General features: G+C 53.9%; 1 protein-coding gene across 3 annotated transcripts in view; it reads left to right on the forward strand.

The window, feature by feature from the left end:
- CRHR2 (corticotropin releasing hormone receptor 2) overlaps positions 1-23,128 on the forward strand; it is a 46,356-nt gene extending 23,228 nt beyond the window's left edge. For 2 of the 3 annotated variants that reach the window (XM_045508053.2, XM_010971307.3), the window contains 10 exons: positions 6,385-6,470; positions 7,721-7,830; positions 8,243-8,360; positions 10,280-10,433; positions 10,950-11,010; positions 12,507-12,579; positions 19,297-19,382; positions 19,561-19,696; positions 20,128-20,169; positions 21,635-23,128. In XM_045508053.2, coding sequence (XP_045364009.2) covers positions 6,385-6,470; positions 7,721-7,830; positions 8,243-8,360; positions 10,280-10,433; positions 10,950-11,010; positions 12,507-12,579; positions 19,297-19,382; positions 19,561-19,696; positions 20,128-20,169; positions 21,635-21,775 — 1,007 coding nt within the window. In that variant the 3' untranslated portion in view covers positions 21,776-23,128. The remainder of the gene's footprint in view (positions 1-6,384; positions 6,471-7,720; positions 7,831-8,242; positions 8,361-10,279; positions 10,434-10,949; positions 11,011-12,506; positions 12,580-19,296; positions 19,383-19,560; positions 19,697-20,127; positions 20,170-21,634) is intronic. The other variant, XM_045508055.2, reaches the window with a different exon arrangement.
- Positions 23,129-23,399: the final 271 nt, after the last annotated feature.

A 23,399-nucleotide genomic window follows, 5' to 3' on the forward strand; every position in this document is an offset into this window, starting at 1 on the left:
GTGTTGCTAGGGATGACTGGGGGGAGGGAGTCCTGCACAATAGAGGCCAGAGCAGGGGTGGCGCCTCCTCCCACTTGCCCCTTCCCTGAGGAGGCCAACGATCCCACACAATGAGCTGGATTCCACTCACACCTCTTCCCTTTTTCATGGGCGCAGTGTGGTTTCCATTAAACTACCTTGTGCCTCCCTGCCTCAGTTTCCCCACTGTCTGCTCTGAGTGTGGACGTTACGCCAGCCATGCCTACTCAAGGACAGAAGGTCATCATGAGTGAAAAGTCCTTTGGAAATAGGGAGCTGAGGATTTGGGGAGGTCCAGAATGGACAATGGGGCCCCGAGAGCAGTGTCCACACAACACTGAAGAAATAGGAAAGGAGTTCCCTTCCTTCATCCCAAATGTCACAAGCAGATGGCCCTGGGGAGGGCCTTCCCAACCTGATGACTTTGCTGGTGATGACAGATTCTCAGTCTCTCAACCCAGCACTCCTTCTAGGGCAGGTTGGTTCTGAGCTTGGGTGAGCATCCCCAGCTGCCCCCACTTCCACCCCCACCAATACGCAGTGATCAGATCGAGACAGGACATGTTCAAGCAGGGCCCCAGAGCCAGCCCGCCTGGTTAGCTGCAGCGCATCTAAGCAATGCAGGAGTGTTGACTCAGGGAGACATATATTGTTTGGGAAACTCAGGGAAACTGTACTCTTGGCACATGATTGTGCCATGTTTCTCCAAATTGTCTTAACTGGAGGTGAAAAGCAATTAGTCATGCCCACAGCATCACTGCTTAGTCTGGGTGGTAGAGATTTTCCCCTGAAAAAGTAAGAAAAGAGACCCAAGGTGAAGGTCAGAGAGTTCCTAGCAAGGTCCCAAGCCAGACAGGAAGGAGATGGCTGTGTCTGGAGTAGTCCAACTCCAGGGAAAGGCAGTCGGGGGACTGAGGGTGGCATAGCTGGCCCCTCATGCATGTTCTGCTCTGGGGATCCAGACACTGCGTGGCTAGAACACTGCAGAGGGGGCACAGCTGGCTACATCTTCTGGAACACAGGGCGGCAGGGAGAGCCTCTCCCTTCCAGAAACACTGACTCCAGGTCTCCCATGAGCAAGTGTCTCCCAGGGCAGACACTGGCAATCCTGGACAAGTCTCTCCCTCTTTGGGCCTCTTTAGACCAAATGAGGGAAAAGTTGCCTCCTGACTCAGTTCCTAATGTACTTTCTTGCCTGGGATCTAGAGAATGCTAACTGCAAGTTTACTATTTCAGACAGACACCCCTGTGTCATGTAAGGCTGGATTTACAGCATCATCAGTTCTGGTGGTGGGGCTCAGCTACCTGTGGCACGGGAGTGTGAGACTCTGGGTGCCTTCTGCATGTGGGACTGTTTGCATTCGCCACACAGCTTGGCAGAGCCTGGATGTCCAAGGTGGCAGACTGTCCTCCTGGCCCACTCCAAGCCTCTCATCCTCACTTGGAGTTCCCCAGTAACCTAGACAACAGCGCCACTTCAGTCCACCCTGAGCCCCTGTGTTCTCAGCTCTGGGTGGCCCTTAAGAAAGGGCCAGAGGAGAGGGTGACCTAGGCCTCTCCCCCACCCCACCCCACCACGGCTAGCTGGGAATGCATGGCCCCTTTACAGAAATCAGTGAGAGAATAATCCTGACCCAGCATGAGCTATGAGAAGTGAGTAGTTGAACCCTCGGGGGGCTGGAGCAGTCATGGAAGCAGCTAGAGGAGCTAGAGCCGAATCTAAGCCTTGAAGAGGGACATAAACTGGCCTGACCTTCTTGGGCTGGGCCCCGGGCCATGGGCTGAATGAAGACGGCGGAGGACTAGGGTTTAGGAGCTCTCCAAGTTCCCCCACCTGCCTATGTATAGTGGGAAGTGCGGAGTGGTATCATTCTGCTGGCCGCGGTACTGAAAGTTCTAAGCCTGCACAGTGGCTTCATTCTTTCAGTAAATTGTTGCTTCTGGCCCTTCCCATCTCCCTGCCAGCACCTTCCCACCCTCACTTCTTGTCATTTTCTTTCCAGACTTCTAGTGACTGCGTTGCTGTTGTCCCTTTACCACAGTCCTGCTCACTCCCCATGCCCAACCTGTCTCTTGCACTCTCTTCCTCATAACTACCACCAAAAATGGTCCCTCGTGGTCCTTGTCTCCCATACCCTGCCAGTTTGACTATGGGGAACCCCCAGAAGTGCCAACCTAGGGAGCACTTGAAAATGATGTATGGATGTGTGGGGTTGTCACAATGGCTCAAGGGTACCACTGCATTTAGTGGATTGAAAAGTCACACACAATGAATACATGACCCAACTGAGATGCCAGGAGCATCACTGAGAAGCAGTTTACATTACTTTTCCTGAGTGGGGAAACTGAGGCCAAGAAAGGCAAGAGTTAACGAAGGTCATTTAATCAGCCAGAGACAAAACTACAGCGAGAATATAGGCCTTCGTCTTCTCCCAGCCAAGCTCCTGGATCACTCAGGTGACTGCCCAAACTAGGAACTCTTATCAAAGTGTCAGCATCTGAACAGGAGAGAGCCCATTGTAATGGGGGCTTTCAACAGGCCAGGGCCACTCTGGGGACAGAGTCCTGGCACACTGCTGAGGATAGGGTCCAGGCTTCCCAGGCCACAGAGCCCAGGAAGAGAAGACCTTGCTGGCATCATCCAGACCTTAATGCCCCTGGCAGACTACACTTCACACCATTGGCATCGATCTTCAGTAGGCCACCAGTGTTGCTGTGGTAACAGGCACCCACCTCGCTGTATCCATCCCCATAATTCTGGCTGGACCACCTGCCCTCAGACTTTACATGCCCGTCTTCCTGTGGTTCCCAGGGGAGACTCTTTCTGTCTTACTTTCTCCTGTCCAGGGCTGTGCCAGGCTCAGCCTCCTCATTAGCCAGCTCCCTCAAAACCTGGGAACATCTGTCTTCCAGTCCCCTGGTGCCCAGTGTCTGTAGCCAGAGCCTCATTTCCAGGCATGGCTGGGGCCCCAGAGGAAAGCCCCTCCCACCACTACATCCCATGTCTCAGACCCTGCTTTCTAAGGTTTTGGCAGATCTGAGTCAATTTGATTCAACCCACATGTGCTCAGTGGCTCACTCCTGAGGGGGGATATCTGTTGACTCCAATATGGTCTCTGCCTACTTGTCTGCCTTCAGGGAGCTCAAGTTCAGTAGCAAAGAAAAGAAGGACCAATTCCAAAGAGATGAAGCCCATAGTGAGTTATGGCAAATGCCATAAAAGAGATTTTTCGTTTTTCAAGCTATGTGGTGCAATAGTGGACTGCAAAGTAAATTTAGTGGGTCGTGACTAACATTTTTATATAAAACATTAGAAAAGAGTAGAAAGAAAAATATAGCTGTGGTCAAGATAAATTTCACTCTGCAAAACTGGATTCAGTGATATGAGGTGTGTGTGTGTGTACGTGCACACGTGCACTGGACTGTGATGTGAAGTCGATGTGTTGCTGTAGTTCAAGGGCAATAGAATATGAAGGCCAATGTTTCAAGAGATGGGAAGACACAGAGGAGATGTTTAGAGGGGGAAAAAAGAGATTGCTTAACACCTTGGATGTTTGGGAAGCCTCCAGGAGGAGGTTGCATTTAAACTGGAGGTTAAGAGATACGTAGAAGTTTGTCAGTGAGCAATGGGGGCGAGCGGGAAGGGTGTTTCAAGCAGTAGCTCACATGGAGCTGAGTATGTGCCAGGCCTGCTCGTGCAAACTTCAACTGCGTGCGAAGTGGTGGAGATGGGACAGGAAAGTTAGGCTGGGGCCCGAGTGTCAAGGGCCTTGAATAGCACACCAAGAAAGTTGGACTTCATTCCCAAGAGTGATAAAAAGCTGATGATGGCTTTTAATCAGAAATCAGCATGGGTGGGGTAGAGTGCATGCTTAGTGTACACGAGGTCCTGGGTTCAATCCCCAGTACCTCCATTAAAATAAATAAATAAGTGTTAAAAAAATAAAAAAGAAATTAGCATTGCTCACTCTGGCAGTTGGGGTCAAAGGATAGAGAGTTGAGGGGTCAAGAGAAGCAATAGGGAGGCAAGATAGGAGGCAGTTGTGTTAATCTAGGCAAGAAGATTAATGGGCATGAAGCAGGTGGACTCCAGAAAAGGAAAGAGACAGAATCCACAGAACTTGGTATCACAGGGGCATTGATGTAAGGGACCAGAAAAGTCTCAACAACATCTCTATCCTGACCCCCTCCCATCTGCAAGCCTGCTCCATGGTCAGTACCACAAGATATCATACGTGGGAAATGAGTATTCTGAGTCCATGTCTTCAGGGAGCCCCACACTGATCAGAGACCAGATTCACACACCTAAACAATTAAGGCCAGGTCATGAGCAAGAGCTGGAGTGTGGGGCTCAGGCTGTCAGGACTGAGGGAGATGGGAGTGTTGGGAGGCTCAAAAGAAAGAGACCTGTGAGATGAGAGCAATCAAAGAGGCCTTCCTGGAGGAAGGAGCTTAACTGAACTTCGGGAAAGCTGGATAACATCTGTGAACACATCCATTGAAGATCAATTTTTCTGTCCTTTGAACCACAGCCAGGATGAGTGTCTGTCTCACCTCACCCAGGCCTGTCGAGATGGACTCTAAACACCCATTAGGAAGGGACTGTTCATTTTACAAAAGCACCCACCTTCCCAAGATGCCTTTACGCGGGTCCTTTTGGCTTCACGCCATATTCTGTCTTTTAGTTTACTAACATCACTGACCCTATGCATCAGATTCTCTTAACATACAAACTTTCTATTGTTCTCCTTGTGGAAGGAGAAAACCCAAGTGGGTAATTGGGTGCCATGGCCAGGGGCGAGGAGCTAGTGTCCTCATGTTGGGGTCGGAATCGGTCTCAGACCAGCACTGGCCTGATTGACTCACATCCGGGCCAGGGACCTGCCAGAGGCAGGACTTGCCAACAAGCGACAGGCCCAGGAGGCAGGAACAGGCCGGTAACAACCTGAAATTTGAAAAATCTATGAGCTCAGATCACCAAATTAAAAAATAATTAGGCTAATAGAATCTCCCCCATTGTTCCTGCTCTTCAGCAAGTGCTCCTTAATAATTCCATTGCTTTTAACTCACTGTCAGCTCAACGGAAGTGGATTTTTTTTTTTGAGTAACTTAATTATTTCAAAACTCATTGCTTCCAAAAACAATCTAAGGTTCCCCTCCAGCTCTGTGAGTCTGTGCCCTGTGAGCTATTTATTTTAATTAGCTTTATATTGTGTAGCTAACATAAGCCCCAAAGAAAACTCCACAAACAACTGCCCATTAGCCAGAGAGCCGAACCCTAGTACAAATTACCCCCAAACAATGGATCACGTAGAATTTGTAAGTAAGTGGGGGAGGTAAGATACATACAATGAAACAGAGCAGAGGCTGGCAAAGGGCTTTGGAGTTATCAGATGTGAGGGCTGGACGTGGCACGGTGGGCTCCCTGGAGCGGGTGACCTAGAAACTAGATCTTGACTGTCAGTCTAGGATTTAAACAGAGCATAAGTGTTCCTTGAACTTTGTACATCCCCCTTCGATAAAACCTGTGCTTTTGCACATCAAACACTGTTGCTCTGAAATGTCCTTTCCCACATCATATTCCAGCTTTAACACAGAGGCAGGTTCTCAAACATTTAGAGATCACATGGTGGTCTCCCAGGCAGCTGCAGCTCTAGGTCAGCAGCACAGTCCTGTTTCCCCAGATCACCAACCTTCCTGTGCACCTCTCCCTCAGTAGCCTCGGGGTTGACAATGTAGACCCTGAAGCCAGACCTTCTGGGTTTGAATGTTCTCATCTTTGCATCCTTAGCAAGCCGCTTAATCTCCTTGTGTCTCAGTTTCCTCCTCTGTAAAATCGGTTCATGTTAGTATCTACTGCATGGGGTGGCTGTGAGGATGGAATGGACAAGCGTCAATAAAGCAGTTAGAAGAGGACCTGGTATGGGGCAAACCCCTGCTGTGTAAACGGCAGCTATTATGAAAACGGAAGTGCTGATACTGGTGGGAAAAGTATGGATCTCATGAGCAGAAAATGATTGAGATAAGGATGGAAATTATCCAGCGTGCTGAAAGCAGTGAGTCTTCAGCCACAACCCAGGGCTCACAGTGGCGTTCAGTTCTGAATAAAATTAAAGAAAATGTGCAAAATGCTAGTCAAAGATTGTATCAAAAATGGGTTTTATCATGCCTTTTAGCTACCGTGGGTGATGTCTTTTGTACACTTTTCACATTAATGCCTTTCACATAAAGTTCAGACCTGCGTTGTGTGTTTCCTGGCCTAGAGAGGCTGAGATGTATGAACCTTATCCTGTGGACACCAGGGTGGCAGGGAGTGTTCTTGAGGAGGGGAGTGACCTGCCTCTTGGTACTTGGCATCTTTTGTAGGGAATGCCTACCGAGAGTGCTTGGAGAATGGGACATGGGCCTCACGGATCAACTATTCACAGTGTGAGCCCATTTTGGATGATAAGGTAAGTGGCTCCCACCTGCCTTGCCCCTGGTCCTTGTACAGGTAGTAGGACTCAGACTGAGCACAGAGGATCCCAAGGGTGGCAGAACCAGTCCTTATGTCACCCAACCACCACTTTTTTCACCTCTTGCCTCTGCCCCCACGTCCTGCCCTGTGCTCAGGGACACTGTGGTGGGGTAGAGGAGGGGGGACGTGGAGCCCCACCTTCGGGAGAGCTTGGCTAGAGACGGACACAGGCAAGGTGGCACATGACATGAGAAGGGAATGAGTGACCTTGTAACCAATGCCCCAACATCTAACAGGCTGTGTGACTCCCTTCCACCTCTGGGTCTCAGTTTCCCCATCTGGCATTCTGATTGTATGACTCCACATGGAAACCATCCCCTCAATCCCCCTCCTCATTCGCCCACTATAGCCCCCAGCGGGGCTGGAACTTTTCCCCAAAAGAATTCCAAGTTCAGAGGAAAAACATTTGTCTACACTGAGAAAGTGATTATACAAAATGTGAGCCAAAAGGGGTCTGCAGTGGGAACCACAAGAGTGGCAAGCTGGATGGGTCATAAAGGACAGAAGGCGGTTGCCTCCAGCCCTCTGCCCTTACCGCTCCGTCTCACAGCCCCTCTGAGCAGTGGCAGACCAAAGCAGGGGTCGGGTGGCCGGACAGTCTGCCCCGGAAGGAAGAAGTTTTTTAAATTACTGCCTCTGTTTAGAATCGCCAGTGTGTGGTGATAATAAGAAGCAGAGTGACTTTTGTTTGGTCTTGACATTGTTCTTAAAATTGCTACAGACAAGGCACCCCCTCATTGCTGCAGCCAGGGCAGACCGATCCTGAGGCACCCCCAGACCACCCACAGGTCACTGCTTCTGAGACAGGAGGTTGTCTCCATTGTACAGATGTCAAAACTGAGTCCCAGAGATAGAAATCGATTCCCCCTCAGTTGCTCAGCCCGCTAGGGTCTGAGCTGAGATGAAACACAGGTGTGGCAAACTCCCATTCCAAAATTAAAAAGAAAATAGTGTCTATATACCCACAGCTCTGGCACATCTCAAAATACGTCGTGTCCAAATCTGCCCCCAAATTGCACCTGGGGAGTCCTGACCACAGCCATTTATACCAAGAGTCACTCAGGGCTGAGAGAGCGCAGAGCCAGGTCAGGACACACAGCGTGGCCATCGCTAACGTGCCCAGCCCCACCCTCCACATGCCCCTGGCCTCCATCTGCCCACGTGTCTGTCTGTCTGTCTATCCAGCAGAGGAAGTATGACCTGCATTACCACATTGCCCTCGTTGTCAACTACCTGGGTCACTGCGTGTCTGTGGCAGCTCTTGTGGCTGCCTTCCTGCTTTTTCTGGCCCTGCGGTGAGTCCACCCTGCCCCTGCTTTCTCCTTGCTCTCCTCCCATGGCACCCGTTTCACCTGTCCCAGACATTCTCACCTCCACTCGGGGGATCCTGGAGCCAGGGAGCAAAAGGGGTTTGGGGGAGGTGCCCACGCACTGACCTCTGGCAGAGATGCAGGATGCATAGGGGGAGCAGCTCTGGGAGATCCATCCGTGGCCACTACAAGTGGGAATCTGGCTCCTGGTACAGCTCTGTCCTCACCCCAGTCTGAGTCTCTCCCTGAACTTGTTGGGGGGGAGGGGTACCAGATCTAGCCGACCCATAACCCTAGCTGACCCCTGACCCCTGCCCCAACTGAGCTCTGACCCCAGGTGCAGCCTGTCCCAGCTGACACTTGATCCTGGCTGACCCCTGACCTGGGCCTCCCACAGGAGCATCCGCTGTCTTCGGAACGTGATTCACTGGAACCTCATCACTACCTTCATCCTGAGAAATGTCATGTGGTTCCTGCTGCAGCTCATCGACCATGAAGTGCATGAGAGCAACGAGGTCACTGGGTGGAGGTTGGGGGCTGGGCCTGGGGGGCACTGGGTGTCCCCACCTCTCTTGCCCAGTCCTTAGGTGGGGACCTGGATCTGAGCTCACCTCTACCCAATCAGTGTCCCTCCAGAGCCAGGGGTCGGGGAATGGGGCCAGGCTGGGGCTTGGGAGCAGCACAAACCTGACACTAGATCTTGGTTTATTCTCTTCTGCTCTCCATCTAATGAGTTCAGCACCTCCCAAAGACCTCTTAGAGAAAGGGAGTCTAAAATTAACCTCTGTTTAGCTTTATCTCACTTAATTCCAAAGAGACACTTGGAATTAAGGGATTTTTTATATTTTTTATCCCTTTTTATAAAGGGATTTTTTCCCATTATACAGTCATGAAAACTGAGGCTCAGAGAGGTTAGATGACACTGTAATGATGCCTCTGCATCTGGACCACCAGGATCTTGAGCAGGCCAGCCACATGTTGCCTGCCAATCCTGGGTTTGTATCAGCTGCTAGTGTATTGTATCCAAGTCCTTGTAAAACCAGAGCCTAGGATGGGGCCATGCACAGAGTTCTTTGGCTCACCATTAGAGAGTGCTCAGTACGCTGTCTCTGGATCGTTTGAGCATGTACCCAGCCTGGTTTGACCCTTAACTTGGCCCCACATTGAGCTATGCCCCAGGACTAATGGAATTCAATCCAGTGTGGGTGCCCTGCAGCCCAGGTTGGCTTGTAGTAATAAAGTATTGTTATCTTGGAGAAAAAGCAGGGTTGGGAGGAGGGTGCTCTTTCAAGTCCCATCTCAGCAGGACTTTCTCAGAACAGAGGATACAGACAGCCACGTGGGGCCTCAAATCAGGCTTAGTTAGGACCATGGGGGAAAGCCATGGAGGCTGTGATCCGCTCAGCTGATTATCTGACAGCCAGGGCTATTAGAGCCAGACAGAGAGTGGCTGAGCTGTCCACAGGGGCCATCAGCTCCCCATCACGGGGCTCCTCTGACCACTAGTCCCCAGGTCCCAGCCTCAGCTCTGAGGGTGTCCTGGGGACGAACCCCTCGGAAGGCTGACCAGGCAGGGTCTGTTGATAAGAGCTCTGGCCTGAGGCCGGAGACCTTGCCGCTGTGGCTCCCTGTGCCCCTGGGCAGACTTGTCCTCTGCCTGCACCCCGGTCTTCCCTGTGAGGGGCGGGTAGCCCTGCTCAGAGGGACAGGAGCAAATTCCCCTCAGCTGAGAAGGCAAATGGCAACAACGTTTACTTCTGGGCACCTGCCTTTGCCGTCCTCCATCTCCTTGAACCAACTGGCAGGGTGGCATCATTATTTTCTCCACCGCACGGTGAGGTTCAGAGAGGTGCGGCCACTCGTCGGAGACCCCGGAGTTAGCGAGTATCCCTCCAGTGGCAGCAGTGCTGACACTCAGCCCAGGATCTCCTACACCCAGAGCATCACCTCCACCACAGCAGCTCATGTTCACAGCCCCTGGACCGTTTCCATCACAATTTCCTTTTAATTGACTCACTACTTCTTTTCTACATGAAATTTCATATCCCATCCCTAAATGGAAGCCGGTCTGACTCGCTGTGAATTGAAGGTGACACTCAAAAAAAAAGACAGTGAAAACACAAACAGGACTCAGTTCTAGCCTCTGCCTGAAGAGAACTCAGAGCCAGGATCCTTCTTTCTTTATGCAAAAGGGAGATTAGAAAGCCCTAGGGAGAAGTCAGGCACCCTGGTTCCAGGGGAGCCCGGCAGCTTCACTTAATCTGAAAAAGTGAAAGAGAAATGATGGGAGGAGGAAGCATCCCAGAATGTGATTCCAGGATATTTAACGCCATGTCCATGACCCAACCCAAACGGCCTCCCCTCCGCCAGCGCCCGTGCTACGCACTTGGGCCCTGACCCTGGGCAGCCGCTGACTGCTGCCCACCCCGTGCAGGTCTGGTGCCGCTGCATCACCACCATCTTCAACTACTTCGTGGTGACTAACTTCTTCTGGATGTTCGTGGAGGGCTGCTACCTGCACACGGCCATCGTCATGACCTACTCCACTGAGCGCCTGCGCAAGTGGCTCTTCCTCTTCATCGGATGGTGTGAGGGTCCCGGGGGTCCAGGAGGGCCTAGTGGGAGAGGGTACTGCCAGCAGGGTCACTTCCCTTCATCTTGTGTCCAAGGACAGTATCACATTGCTGTCTACCACCCCTGGGACGGCCCAAAAATGCAGCCACTCCCCACCACGCTGGCGAGGGAGGAGCAAATTGTCCCTCCAAAAGGACATTCCACAAAGAGCCCTCTTCTTCTTGTCTGGAATGGCCAATCCAAAGACCTTTGTCTCTGGCTTTAAAAGAGAAGCTGGCCAGCTCCATTTCTCTATCAAAAAAATCTCAGAAAATCACGCCATCTCTCATCTCTCTGACCTGCTTGGAGGGGGTGACTGAGAGGAGGGGAGGGCTGAGGGCGGGGGTCTAGGGACAGGACCCCCTGGGGTCATGGATGGCCTGCAGTTGGATGATTGGAAACATGATTCAAGCCCCTTGTGGTCCCTCCCCCCTTTATTCTACAAGAGGGGCTCCTGACCACCTGTCTGTCCATGTCTGTCCTTCTTTCAGGCATCCCCTGCCCCATTATCATCGCCTGGGCCATTGGCAAACTCTACTACGAGAATGAACAGTAAGTAAGACAGGCCCTCCATGGGGGTCAGAGGGATGTTAGGACAAGTCAGCCCTGGGTTCCAGCCAAGCCACGGGGCAGGAATTGCAGCCACGCTAGGACAGATTCACTTTTCTGTTGTCCTTAAATTAAAAAGATTTCCCCAGCACCCTGAGATGCTCATGTGTCAAGTCAGCTTTGTTGCATCGAGCTAGGAATCATGGTTCCTTTAAACACCTGATGCTTGACCCCCTTGGCCTCCAGTAAAGCCTCCAGCCTAGAGTTGAATGGGGCAGGCCTGGCCTGGGGTATATGGAGGAGGGCAAGAGCTCCCGGCTTTCAGCCCAGAGCACATCCAAGGCTGTAACATTGAGCCTCTCACAGACGCCCCAGCCAGGTCCATGGGTGCGTGTTTTATTCTGGCATCCGAGTCTCTGCCTGGGGTGCAGTGTCCCATCTTGGGACCCTTTCTGCACCAGAGACTTTGAAATACTCAGCCCTTGGCCCAGATGACAGCAACTCTGGCCACGGGTCAGCCAAGGAGCGGCTGGGAAGTCAGGTGCCAACAGCTGAGAGAAGAGGGTACAAGGGAATGTCAGTCTCTGTATACAGATCTTAAAGGGGTCTCTGAGGCTGGAGAGAGCAGATGGGATTTTGGGGCAGGGGCGGGAATGGGGCGCGTTCCAGGAACTTAGCATTAGGAAGAACTCCTAATGATAAAATCTGCCCAAGAATAAGAGGGCTGCCTTGAGAGGTAGTGAGCTTCCAGTTACAGGGGGTGTCCAAACAAAACATAGAAACCCCGGTGCTGGGAGGCCGCAGGGGAGATTCCTACTTGCGGCAGTGTGCACTGGATGACCTCTGAGGTTGTGGAGGACACAGTCTGAATTTCCCAATGTCTGTGGGGCCCTTCCTCAGCTCCAGTAGGAGTTACTGGCAGAGCCAGACTGGGTCCTGGGCCAGCCCTTCCCCCAGACCCCGAGGCTTCTCCACCCCCCATCATCTCCGGAGAATAACCAAGCCTTCCGTAGCAGTGGGCTCCCTTCGCTGGGTGACTGAGGCCAGGAATCGGGCTGGGAGAAGGCTCCCACCTCCACATCTGCTGCTTTGTGCAGCTGAGTGCCTGGCACAAGGAGCGGCGGGTTGCAAGCAGTGCGGGAACAGGTGGTACGGGCAGTTGGGCCCTGAGCCTGCAATGGGGAGCCCAGCTCTCCCTTCACTCACAAGCCTCCTGCAGGTCCAGCCCTCTGGGCCCAGCAGTCTGGGATGGGTCGGGGAGCATGGAGGAGGAGGAGCCCCAGTGCCTGCCTCAGTCTGCCTGGGGAGACCAGACCCTCCATGTAAGGCAAAAGGTAGTCCAGGATTGTCAGTGGGGCTGTCTATCCATCCAAGCTTTTTGGGAAGGAGCAGCCATGGAGATTGAGTCTCAGAAAGGGTTATGCTGGAGGACCCTGGCCCCAAGTCTGCAGTCATCCCCAGGCTCTGGGTCAGCAGGCCACTTACAGCCTACTTTGCAGGTGCTGGTTTGGCAAGGAGCCCGGCGACCTAGTGGACTACATCTACCAGGGCCCCATCATCCTCGTGCTTCTGGTAGGTCCTCAGTGGGAACTGAGACAGGGTTGGGCACTAGGAGGACAGCAGAAGATTCACCCAGAAGAGACTCGGGTAGGATGTGGCCTGGAGCAGCCGCACCCCCCACCGCCTCCCGCACACACTGTTCACACCTCCCTGCTGCCTGGCACCTTGCTCGCTCCCAGCTCTCTCTTCCCCACACTCCATGCCTTGATGCAGCCTCCTCCCCTCTCAAGCCTTCATATTCTTTCTCTGGACAGAGAATGGGTCTGACTGGCAGATTTCTAGTGCCTCCGACATCTGGTGTCCCCTTGCCAGGTCCAGTGCTGAGAGAGCCCAGCGAGGCGGCAGCTGGTGGCAAGAGAAGGGTCTGTTCAGCCCAGACCTACATCTCCCTCCACCTGCAGCTACACCCCGCCCCCCAGGGCCCAGCCCACCGCCCCCAGCCTGGAGCCGGAGCGAATGATGTATAATGAGCAATTGTTCCTTATCCAGCTCCTCGCCCTTTGCCAAACATACTCGCATCTAAGGTATAATTGCCACCATGTCTTTGATCCACGACAAGCTTTAATTGAGGTGGAGTTTAAGTAGAGGCTGCATTCTGCAAAAACGAATCCATTATGTATCATACATTTAAAAAAAAAAAAAGCATACAAAAAGCCCCGTAAGAAATTGGCATTTATGTAAGACTTATTTCAGGCTTGATAATTTCAGTCTACTGTGTGTACGAGCTTCCTTAAAGGGCCACTCGCTCCTTGTAGGAAGATGGAGAGAGACTGCCATCCTCCTCTTGCACACAGCAGGTGCCTAATGGGGGTTTCTTTAGTCTACCTTGGAGACAATTACTGTTTACCTCTTTTTATTTCCTTATTCTCCCTTTTGTGACTTCTTCCTGGAATCATTTGACCCCCATCTTTGGAGTGTCCTTGATGTATATGAACCAGAGATGACTAGGAAGGTTTTTTACCCACTGCCTGGAATTCCACCATCAGGGCTCCATTCATTTCAGAGGCAGAAGCCAGTCCTTGACAGCAGTCAGTCAGGGGAATCATTGTCCTTGGAGTCTCAGCTGCAATGAGTCACTGACCCCCGCAGTGTGAACGGAAACCTCGTGAGACCCATCCCTTCCCCACCAGCTGCTAAGAGCCCATCCTGCAGGGAGAGGGCTTCTGAGGAGCCTGGGAGCCAGCCAAGGGGAGGTTGGCCTGTGTGTGGAGTGAGCCCCCTCTGCAAGGATGTTGAACAGCAGTGAGGAAATGAACAGAGAAAGGGAGACAGGCTTGGAGGGCCCAGTGCCAAGACCCAACTCCCGCCTCCTCCCCATGCCTCCTTCTCCGGTTCCACCGTCACCAAGAGCCCTGTGCTTGTCTTTCCCTTAGGACCCAGCCCACATCCAGCTATTTGCACTCACAGGGCTTCCAGGTTCAAAACTGAGCCTTCATTTCAGAAGCTCTGCCTTCGTTATTTCCAATCCTCACATCCTTGATGCTTGGAAGTACGGATGATGCTCCCCATTTCACAGATGAAGAAACTGAGAGATGAAACAGCTGCTCAAGGCCACCACTAATAGCTCACTGAGCTGAGACTGAAGGGCAGGTCACCCACCACCTCCTGCTGTCCTCTCCATTGGATATGAGCTCAGTGCCCCAGCCACCCGTGCCCTCCCCTAGTGGTTCACAGCTGTTTGAGAGACCCATGCTTATTTCTGGGTTCTGGGAAGTGAGTTGGCCGGTTGGGTTTGCAGGAGGCTGTTGTCACGGCCATTGGCATGGGGAAGGCATGTGACATTATGGCCCCCCCTTCTCTGCACCAGGCATGAGTTCAGTACTCTCCGTGGGTATTTTAACCTGTGCTGACCTTCCAAGACAAGCTTCATGGCCATCCCCACTGGACAGGAAAGGAAGCTGAAGCTCAGAGAAGTTAATTAAGCAACTTGCCCAAGGCCATGCAAATGCCAGTTTAATAGATGGAATTTGAGCTACAGGACAAGGACTTGGTGCCAGGTGTTCATATGGGAGGTGGTCCCAGGAAGCCCAGGGAGGAGCCGGAATAGAAGACAAGGAAGGGAGGAAACCAGCAAAGGCGAGGTGATGAGCAGCCTTCCACGGGGCAACACTTAGACACGTCTCAGGATTGAACCCTGGTCAGGAAGCCACACCCACACGCTTCATGCCCCATCAGTGGAGGTTGCCCGGGGGATGTTACATCCCCATATTTCCAGCGCCCCCGTCCCCTCATTTTTCAGGCTGAGCTAGCTCCCCAGCACCAGAGAAAGCCTCCAGCTGGGAATGGTCCCCTGCAGCTGCAGGTGGATGATGTATGGCACCTCAGCTCAGTCTGGCAAAAGTGTTGGTTCTTTGTTCCACAGATGGTGTCTTTCCATTCAGTGCTCCTCCCAGCAATATTCTAGCTGCCCCTGTTCCAAATGTAGATTCCAGGGCCCCCCACTTGCCACTGGGAATCTCTGGGGTGGGTCCAAGATCTGCATTTGAAACAAGCACTTTTGATGTGCATACTCTAGTTGGAGAACCACGGTGTTCAGGGGCCCTGGCGGCAGGGATGTGAGTTGTCTGGGCTTTCTCCATGACCCAGCCAGCACCCTGCGTGCAGCGGGCCTGAGGACTGAGGCCTCTGAGACTTCACTTGCCTTGGAAATGCCAACAGGAAGAATAAACTGAGGCATCCAGTGGAGACCAGGCTCCCAGAGCCTGTGAAACAGACTAGTCCCCTGGCTGCTAGGGACACCTCCAGTTCCATCTTGTGGGGCTCACTGGTGAGAAGTCACCGGACTCCACAGATCTAGGTGGGACAGGCAGGCTGGCCATGTTGCTTGACCTGGTGAATGTGTACTACAAGAAGCTGAGAGCTAGGAGAGCTGAGATGTGATGGCAGCACCCCAATAAACCTGCCTAATACCCGGAGCTGGAGGGGAGCGGGTCAGGGACTTCCTCCCAGCCTGGGTTTAAAGGAGAGGAGGAACCATGTCTGAAGCTGAGGAGGGAGAGATGTCAGCCCTCCCTCCCTGCCCACCTCTGCACACACGCAGACAGTGAGGGTTTGGGGACAAGGTGGAGCTCCCATGAGCACTGAGGCTTAGCAGGTGTCCTCACCCTTGCAGGGATGGGGCGTGCACTGGAGGTGAAGGACCAGTGAGCTGGGTCTGTTTATTTCTCTGCCCTGGTGATGGGGAGACATGTGCTGTGTGGTGTGGAACAACCAGTGGTTGGAGCCCCCTGGAGTTTGTGGTGTGATCCTGAGAGAACTCTTTGCCCTCTTGGAGCCTCAGTTTCCCATCTGTAACATGAGGATGCCAGTCCCTGCTTCACAGGGTCACTGTGAGGACTAGTGGGCTCAGGACAAGTGTCGGTGGCCCTGGGGCTCTGGCTCCAGCAGTTCCTCCTGGCACTTGGAACCACAGGTTCAGATCCTGCACTGATGGGCCTTGTAGGGCTGTCCTGAGCTCCAGTTACCTGTCCCTGGCAGTGTAAGCAATGCCTTCCCTCTGTTCCTTCCACCTGGCCCACGTTTCATTAACTCCTGTGGTGTGTGCAGCGGTGCGATATGGGGATCAGGAGAAGGGTGCTGAGGCCAGCTGCCTGGTTCAAATCCTGATACCAGTGTCCCCTACCTCTGTGGCAAGGGCAAGTGATGTAGCCCATCTGAACTTCAGTTTGTGCATCTGTAAAATCAGGGTAACAATCATACCTACCTCATAAGGCGGAGGCCTGAGGAATAGTCGTGAAACAAGTGGAACAAAACCCGGAGCGGTATGAGTGCTGGTCCACGTTAGGGAGCCCTAGCCCACACTCACCTGTCCTGGCAGCACCAGAACGTCCAGACCCCCAGTCAGATCACCCGCCACCACTAACTGTGCCAGGCCCAGTCTCTGAGCAGGGTGCTCCCCCGAGAGAGCCTCCTCTGAGGTGAAGCTGGCTCCCCCGAGGAACTAGCGTGTCAGTGGGGTGTGAGCTGCCAGCATCAGCACCGGGAAGGGCGGGGCTGGGTGATGTGAGGCTGGGCCTCTCAGGGAGGCGTCTCCAAGGGGTCTGGCCTTACCCTTTCACCCCGCACCCTCTCCCCTTGGCATTCCGGGAGCGCACCGCATGCAGGCTGCTCTAAGAACATTCCGGGCTGGGAGTGCCCTGCAGGGGTTGCTGTAGTAAGGGGCAGATTTCACGGTGTTGGCTAACCTCAGTCACACTGGCTGAGAGTCGGCCTGTCTCCCCTACCCCAGGACTTTCTCTGCTGGCCTTTTCTCTGTTTCAGGCACAATCCCCCACCTTCCTTCATTTCTCAGCTCAAGTGCCATTTCTCTAGGCCTTTCTGGCCCCTTGGGACAGATAAAACACCCCCTCCCACTAGACTGCAAGCCTTCTGCCCAGGGGCTGGGTGGGCCACATCCGCTTCCATTGCTGCAGCTGGGCTCAGAGGCCTGACACGTGGCGAGGAGATTCACTGAATGAATGAATGAATGAATGAATGGAACCAGAAGCCAGGCTGGACAAGATTAGGGTACAGTGGCCATTGCTCACTGAAGAGCTGGGACTTGGCAAGGGGGGAAAGAGAGGGGTCTGAGAATGGAGCGCTGGAGCCCTTAGCATGGGCTGAGGTAGTCAGCAGCTCCCTGGGGGAGGGAGGAAGGTACCTGCGAGGAAGTGAGGTGGAGAAGATGTTGGAAAGGGGGAAGCTGGGAACCAAGCTCAAAAGCAAAGAGTGACTTGGGGGCTACACAGACCAGATTGAGATGGGGTGGGGCCAGCATCGCTGACTGCCTGCCTAAGCTGAGGAGAGGGGATGGGGACAAGAACTTGTCTTCCAGACCTTCTACACTGGCCCCTGTCCCTGCTCCTGCCTCAGCACATGGAACAGGGCCCTGTAGCCCAGAGGGACTCAGCAACTGCTTATTGGCTGGCTGGCTGGCTGGCTGGCTGGCTGGCTGGCTGGGTGGATAGGGGATGTATGTATGTCACCTGTTAAATAAATGGGTGAGCAGGTCAGCAGGTAGATAAATTGATGAATGGAATGCTGAGTAGATATTTAGATGGCTAGATGGATGGGTGGGTGGATGTTACACATTAAATGGGTAGGTGGGTAGGTAGATAAATTAATGAATGGTTGGCTGAGTAATATTTGGATGGATAGATGAATGGGTGGATGGATAGATGGATAAGAGTGGGTGGATAATTGAGTGAATTGGTTAGTAGGTTGATGGGATGATGGGTAAATAAGATTTAATGCCTGGAAATGTGGAAGAAATGAGAGTATATTTTGACTCCAACAGCCTCTACTCTCAGAGAAGTCAGGAAGAATCAGAAAAGGTCAAGTATTTTGTATCACTTGTATGAGAAAATTAGGATTGACCTATGTGTTAAGGTGACCTCATGAGCCAAAGGAATATACTAGAAACCCAGGAGCTAGAAATTAGATGAGCCTTAAGAGGAAACAAGATGCAGCAGGCCATGGGCAGCCCTGGCTGAAGGCTTCCCATCCCCCGTCACCCTGGGCTCACCAGGCTGTGCCACTGTGGGCGTGAGAGCAGCAGGCTGAGGCTAAGGAGGGAGCCCCCCAGGCCCCCAGCGCATCCTCAAGCTTCATGGTGATCCAGAGCCCACAGGGCTGTCCTATGATGCCTGCCTGTGTCCCCAGACTCCCAGCCTAGGATACAGAACTTTAGGCGGGCTTAAGAAATGATGGAATCTCAGGACTGGGACTTGGGAAGTAAGTGTGTGTGTGTGTGTGTGTGTGTGCGCGCGAGCATACCCACGCTCACCTCACACGTGTGCACACACATGAGCCAGCAAACACCCTAGACTCATATGTATGTCCTTTTGACCCATTTGGCACTTTCTTGGGAAAGATTCCCAGGGTGTCAGGCCTACACACACTCGCTTTTCAGTCTGCTCAGGCTTGGAGACAGATGAATAGAGACACAGGCGTGTCCCTGTCCTCACACACGAACACAGTCCGAGGCAAGCCCTCACACAGGCACACGGACAGGCCGACATGGGCACTTGCCCACAGAGACCACACACAGCCTGGGGCTGCCTCGGGAGGCCACACGGGCAGGTCCCGGGGAGAGGCTGGGTGCAGCCAGCTCCTATGCTGAGAGAAGGCTCAGAACGAAGATAAATGAGGCCCTTCCAGGAGCCTTGGAGTCAGCCCAGCAGCTGGTTCACCTCCATTGCCTCAGGGTGCCTGTGAAGGTTCTAGAGTCTTCCTGGGCACAGGGGCTGCGTAGTGAGAGATGAATCTCTCCTCCCAGCAGTCAAGTTATTAATCACTCCATCTGGCCGAGTCCTCTCTACAGGGCAGGGCTGTCCTCTTGGAAGGGCCTCAGGGAGACCCTCAATCAATAAGAGGGTCCCTGAGCAGAGGGGAGGGCCGGGCAGAGCCCTGGGCCCAGCTCCAGTGGCGTCCCCCGGGGAGGGCAAAGGGTCTGGGGACTCAGGAGTCATACCTGCTTCCAAGGCTGCTTTTCCTCCCTTGGGTCTGGGGGTGGAGAAACAGGCTCTGGAGCCCCGGGTGGCAGGGAACTGAGCAAATGGGGCACTTGCCTGTCCCAGTGAGGGAGGAACAGAGGCCTTCGGACCCCAGGCAGGTGCTGGAGTGCCTGGGGTGGGATGGGCATGTGCAAGAGACGTGGGTTTTCAGTGGGTCACAGGGGAGGTGGCTGCCTCTCAGCTCACCCCCACCTCATGGGCCATCCTGCTTCCTTCTCTGCCTCCCTCCCTCCAGATCAATTTTGTATTTCTGTTCAACATCGTCAGGATCCTGATGACAAAATTACGAGCATCCACCACATCAGAGACGGTTCAGTACAGGTAAGTGACGGGTGCCTTGACGCCCTGCAGGCGGGTAATGAGGGGGCCATCTGGGCCATTCCCCTGCCTCTGGGCAGGGCCCTCTGAGTCCTCACTCAGGCTCCCGGAAGAAACACCCATGAGTGAGGCCCTGACTGGAGTATGGGCTCAGATGGGTCTGGTCACCCTCTCCCCACAGGAAGGCAGTGAAGGCCACCCTGGTTCTCCTGCCCCTTCTGGGCATCACCTACATGCTGTTCTTCGTCAACCCTGGGGAGGACGAGCTGTCACAGATTGTGTTCATCTATTTCAACTCCTTCCTGCAGTCATTCCAGGTGGGGCGCATGGCCGGATGGAGCCACAGTGAGCTTTCCTGACCTGGCATCTGTGCCCTCACAGAGCCCTTCACCCAGGACTGGTGTATGCGTGGTCCACTTCATACACACCGAAATGCAAGCACGTGCACACCCTGAACCCGGGCCCTGGCCCCGTCACTCCCACCCCAAGGCCCAGCTGGGCCCACCCACAACTGGGTTAGGGTCACCCCCGTCTGCAGCTACTGCTGGCCCAGCCCATGCGGGATTCACGGCAGCCTGTCATTCCCAGTGGACTCCAGTACACGTGCTCCATGATGGGGGTGCCCACCCCGCTCTGAGCCTCCAGGGTCAAGTCAGAGTGTTTCCCCAGTCATCCTGTCCCCACTCCACCCCTCCAGGCAGAGCAGCTCCCAAAGCAGGTCACTGACCTCTCCCTCCTTCCTTCCCAGGGCTTCTTTGTGTCTGTCTTCTATTGCTTCTTCAATGGAGAGGTATGAGACCAGGGGAGAGGTATGGGTCCAGGGGAGGCCTGGGCTCTGAGGTCCCCAGACCCCACTCCAGGGCAGTTCGAGTGGAGCCCCCCAACCTTTTGGGAGTCCTTGGCTCTGCTCAGCTCTGCCCTGGAGAAGGGAGGGGAAGGCAGGAGAAACCACCCAGCTTTGGGGAGACAGGAATCCTGCCTGAGGGACTCCAACCAGTTTAGAAGGTCAACTATGCAGGCCAGAATCAGTGTGCTGGCTCTTTACAATGCACTGGTGAGCAGGGAGCTCAGGCCACAGGGTCTCACAGAAGAGGGAAGCCACAACACAGGTGGTGACGGGAGAATGCTTTCCAGGAGCAAATCAGGTATAACCCGTCCATCCAAGCCTTTATGGACCCAGGGAGCAGAAAGTCAACAGCACATCCCCCACCTCCCCTCACCACCGCAGAGGAGACCGCGTGCCAGGCCGCGGGGAGGCCCGGTTACCTCCCCAGCCTTAGTGCAGAATCCTAGCGCAGCAGACTTGGGGAGATGCTCACTCAGGCCTGCAGTGGGTGAGGACACGCAGTGGGTGCTGGGGCAAAGAGAAGACATCTCCCCACCAGGGCCTGAGAGCTTCCAAACTCCACAGAGGAGTGCCAGTGCCATCCGGAGGCCCTTCCTCTGCCTGTACACAGGGCGATGGCGGAGTCTGCACACCTGGGTCTCTGTCCACTAGAGCAGACCCCAGATGGGAAAGGCCAAAAGTGGAGATCGGTATGAGCTGGGGGGCAGGGAGAGAAGGAGCCGCTAGAGCAGGCGAACAGTGAATGCCTACGGAGCGCTTATTCGGTTCAGCCACGCGCCAGGCACGCACCTGGATGACACGATCCATTTGCAGACGGATTCTTCTGTTTCAAAACAAATGGAAATAAAATGGCACCAGCAACGATCAGGTTTTGAAATGAGTAGCTTTCTAATCTTAGCTGTGTGCCATGGTAAGAAGGTGGAGTCTATCAGGAGGTAGATAAGGTCAGGGATGTGGAGGAGGCAAGAGGAAGGTCTTTCAGAAGAGAGAAGGATGCTAGCCAGGTGTGCGAGTGGAGCGCACACTTGAGCAGGGCCTGGGAGAGTGCAAGGGGCAGATCTGTGAAGCCAGGTCCCCTAGTCCTGCCTTAGAGGTGTCAGAGCAAGTGGGGGCACGGAAGGCAGTGTGTCCAAAAGAAGCATCAGGTAGAGAGAGTGGAGTGTGGAGTGTCTCCAGGAGAGAGATGAGGAAGGAGGGGCCCCCAAGAGAGGCTGCAGAGAGGAGGCATGAGCTTCAAGGGCCAACAGCATCAGGATAAGGACCCAGCTTTTGGAACCAGCCAGTGGGTGTGCGGGTGGCATTCAGGGAAGCCACCCCAGTCTCAGCTGACGGGACAGGGAGCAGGGGAGAGGACTGGACCCAGGAGTGGCCCCCGCGGGCCCAGCTGAGCCTCTGCCTCCCCCTGCAGGTGCGCTCCGCTGTGAGGAAGAGGTGGCATCGCTGGCAGGACCATCACTCCCTCCGAGTCCCCGTGCCCCAGGCCATGTCCATCCCCACGTCACCCACACGGATCAGTTTCCATAGCATCAAGCAGACGGCCACTGTATGACCCCATAAGTGCCCCCACCTCGCCCGTCACTCCACCATGGGGACAGCCTTCCAATCCTCCTCCAGTGCCTTTCTCTGGGTTCTCCCTGCCACGCAGGCCCTGGTGGGGGCAGATAGGGGAGAGACCAGCTCTCCAGGCTGGCAGGAAAGAAGCTGTGCAGCAGCACGAGGGGCTCTCGGGAACCCGAGCGAAGAAGTCACAGGAGAAGAGAAGAGCGGGTCACATATCTACAGGCATTTGCCCACACCAGCCTCTCTCGCACCGTCCTCACTGTAGCTACGATCACAGATGAGGAAACTGAGGCCCAGAGCCAGGAAGGGGCCCTGACCAAGCCACACAGCTAGTGGTGGGCCTGGGGCTCCTCTGCCCGACTCATGTCACGGGTCTTCCCACCAGAAACAGCGTGAGAGTTGGTCCCCCTCACTGCCTTCTGCCTCTGTGCTCAGCAGCGCCACCTGCAGCTGGGGGACACACAGCAGCTCTAGTAAAGATTAATTCCGTGGGCTTTATCCCAGGGACTCTCACCTAGAGAAGCCTCATCTACACCCCACGCTGGACCTGGCCGTCCCTCCACCCCTCCCCATTCTCCTGCCCCTGGAGCCCCAGGAAGGATGCTGCCTCTTTTCCTGAGAGACCTCTTCTCAGCCTAGTCTACAGATTCAGGGCCTTGGGGAGGGGCTGATGGGGAGGAAGACGTGGCCGGGGCAGTCATACACTCTTAGGCCAACCAGATACATCATGCAGGACGAAACAGGGAGGAGAAGCGTGGAGGACGGGTTGGGAGAGGAGGTGGGTAGAAGAAGCAGAAACCAAAGTAATCCCTCAGCCCCCACCTGAGACTGGGCTTCAGCCTCCCCTTCAGAAACAACATCTCTGCTGTCTGTGAAATAAACCATGCCTCTGTGGAAGCGGCCTCCCCTCGGGTCAAGTTGCCCAAGCATCCAAAAGTGTGCTGGGGGTCCAGGATGGCGGGCTGGGCCCGTCCCCATTTACAGAGACTCGCCCTGGACTGGGGCCGGCTCTCCCTCTCCACCTGTGCCTGCAGGGCTGTTCCTTATTCACCCAGGCCAGTACCTGCCCCTGCTTCCCAAGTGAAGCCAGTTTAACTCTGCATGGAGGAGAGGTGCAGCTCCCCCAGGGCTCTGGAATCTGGAGGGAAGTGTAAACAAGGCCCCACCACCTCCGTGACTGACAGCCAGGGCCGCCTCCATCTTGGCCCCCATCTGCCCTTCTCTCCAGGAAAGGGTGGGAGTTGAGGGGCAGCAGCAGCCATCAGGCCTGGGTTCGAAAGGTTTTGCTCTAGGTATGCCCACCAGCCCAATTTTTTAAAATTATGTATCTATCTTGCAAATTTTTAAATTGACATCTAACTTTTTTTAATTTTTAAAATTTTAATACTTTTTGTAGAGGGAGGTGATTAAGTTTACTTATTTATTTTTAGAGGAAGTACTGGGGATTGAACCCGTAACCTCGTGTATGCTAAGCATGCGCTCTAGCACTTGAACTATACCCTCCCCCCGATATCTAATATTTTTACGTAAGTTTTAAAACTTGTGAAAGATGTGATTTCTGGCATTAGGTAAATACTTACATTTTAAAATAAAACTGCCACAGCACTTTAAAA

The sequence above is a fragment of the Camelus bactrianus genome, chromosome 7 (genome assembly GCF_048773025.1).
Source record: "Camelus bactrianus isolate YW-2024 breed Bactrian camel chromosome 7, ASM4877302v1, whole genome shotgun sequence".
Lineage (NCBI taxonomy): Eukaryota > Metazoa > Chordata > Mammalia > Artiodactyla > Camelidae > Camelus > Camelus bactrianus.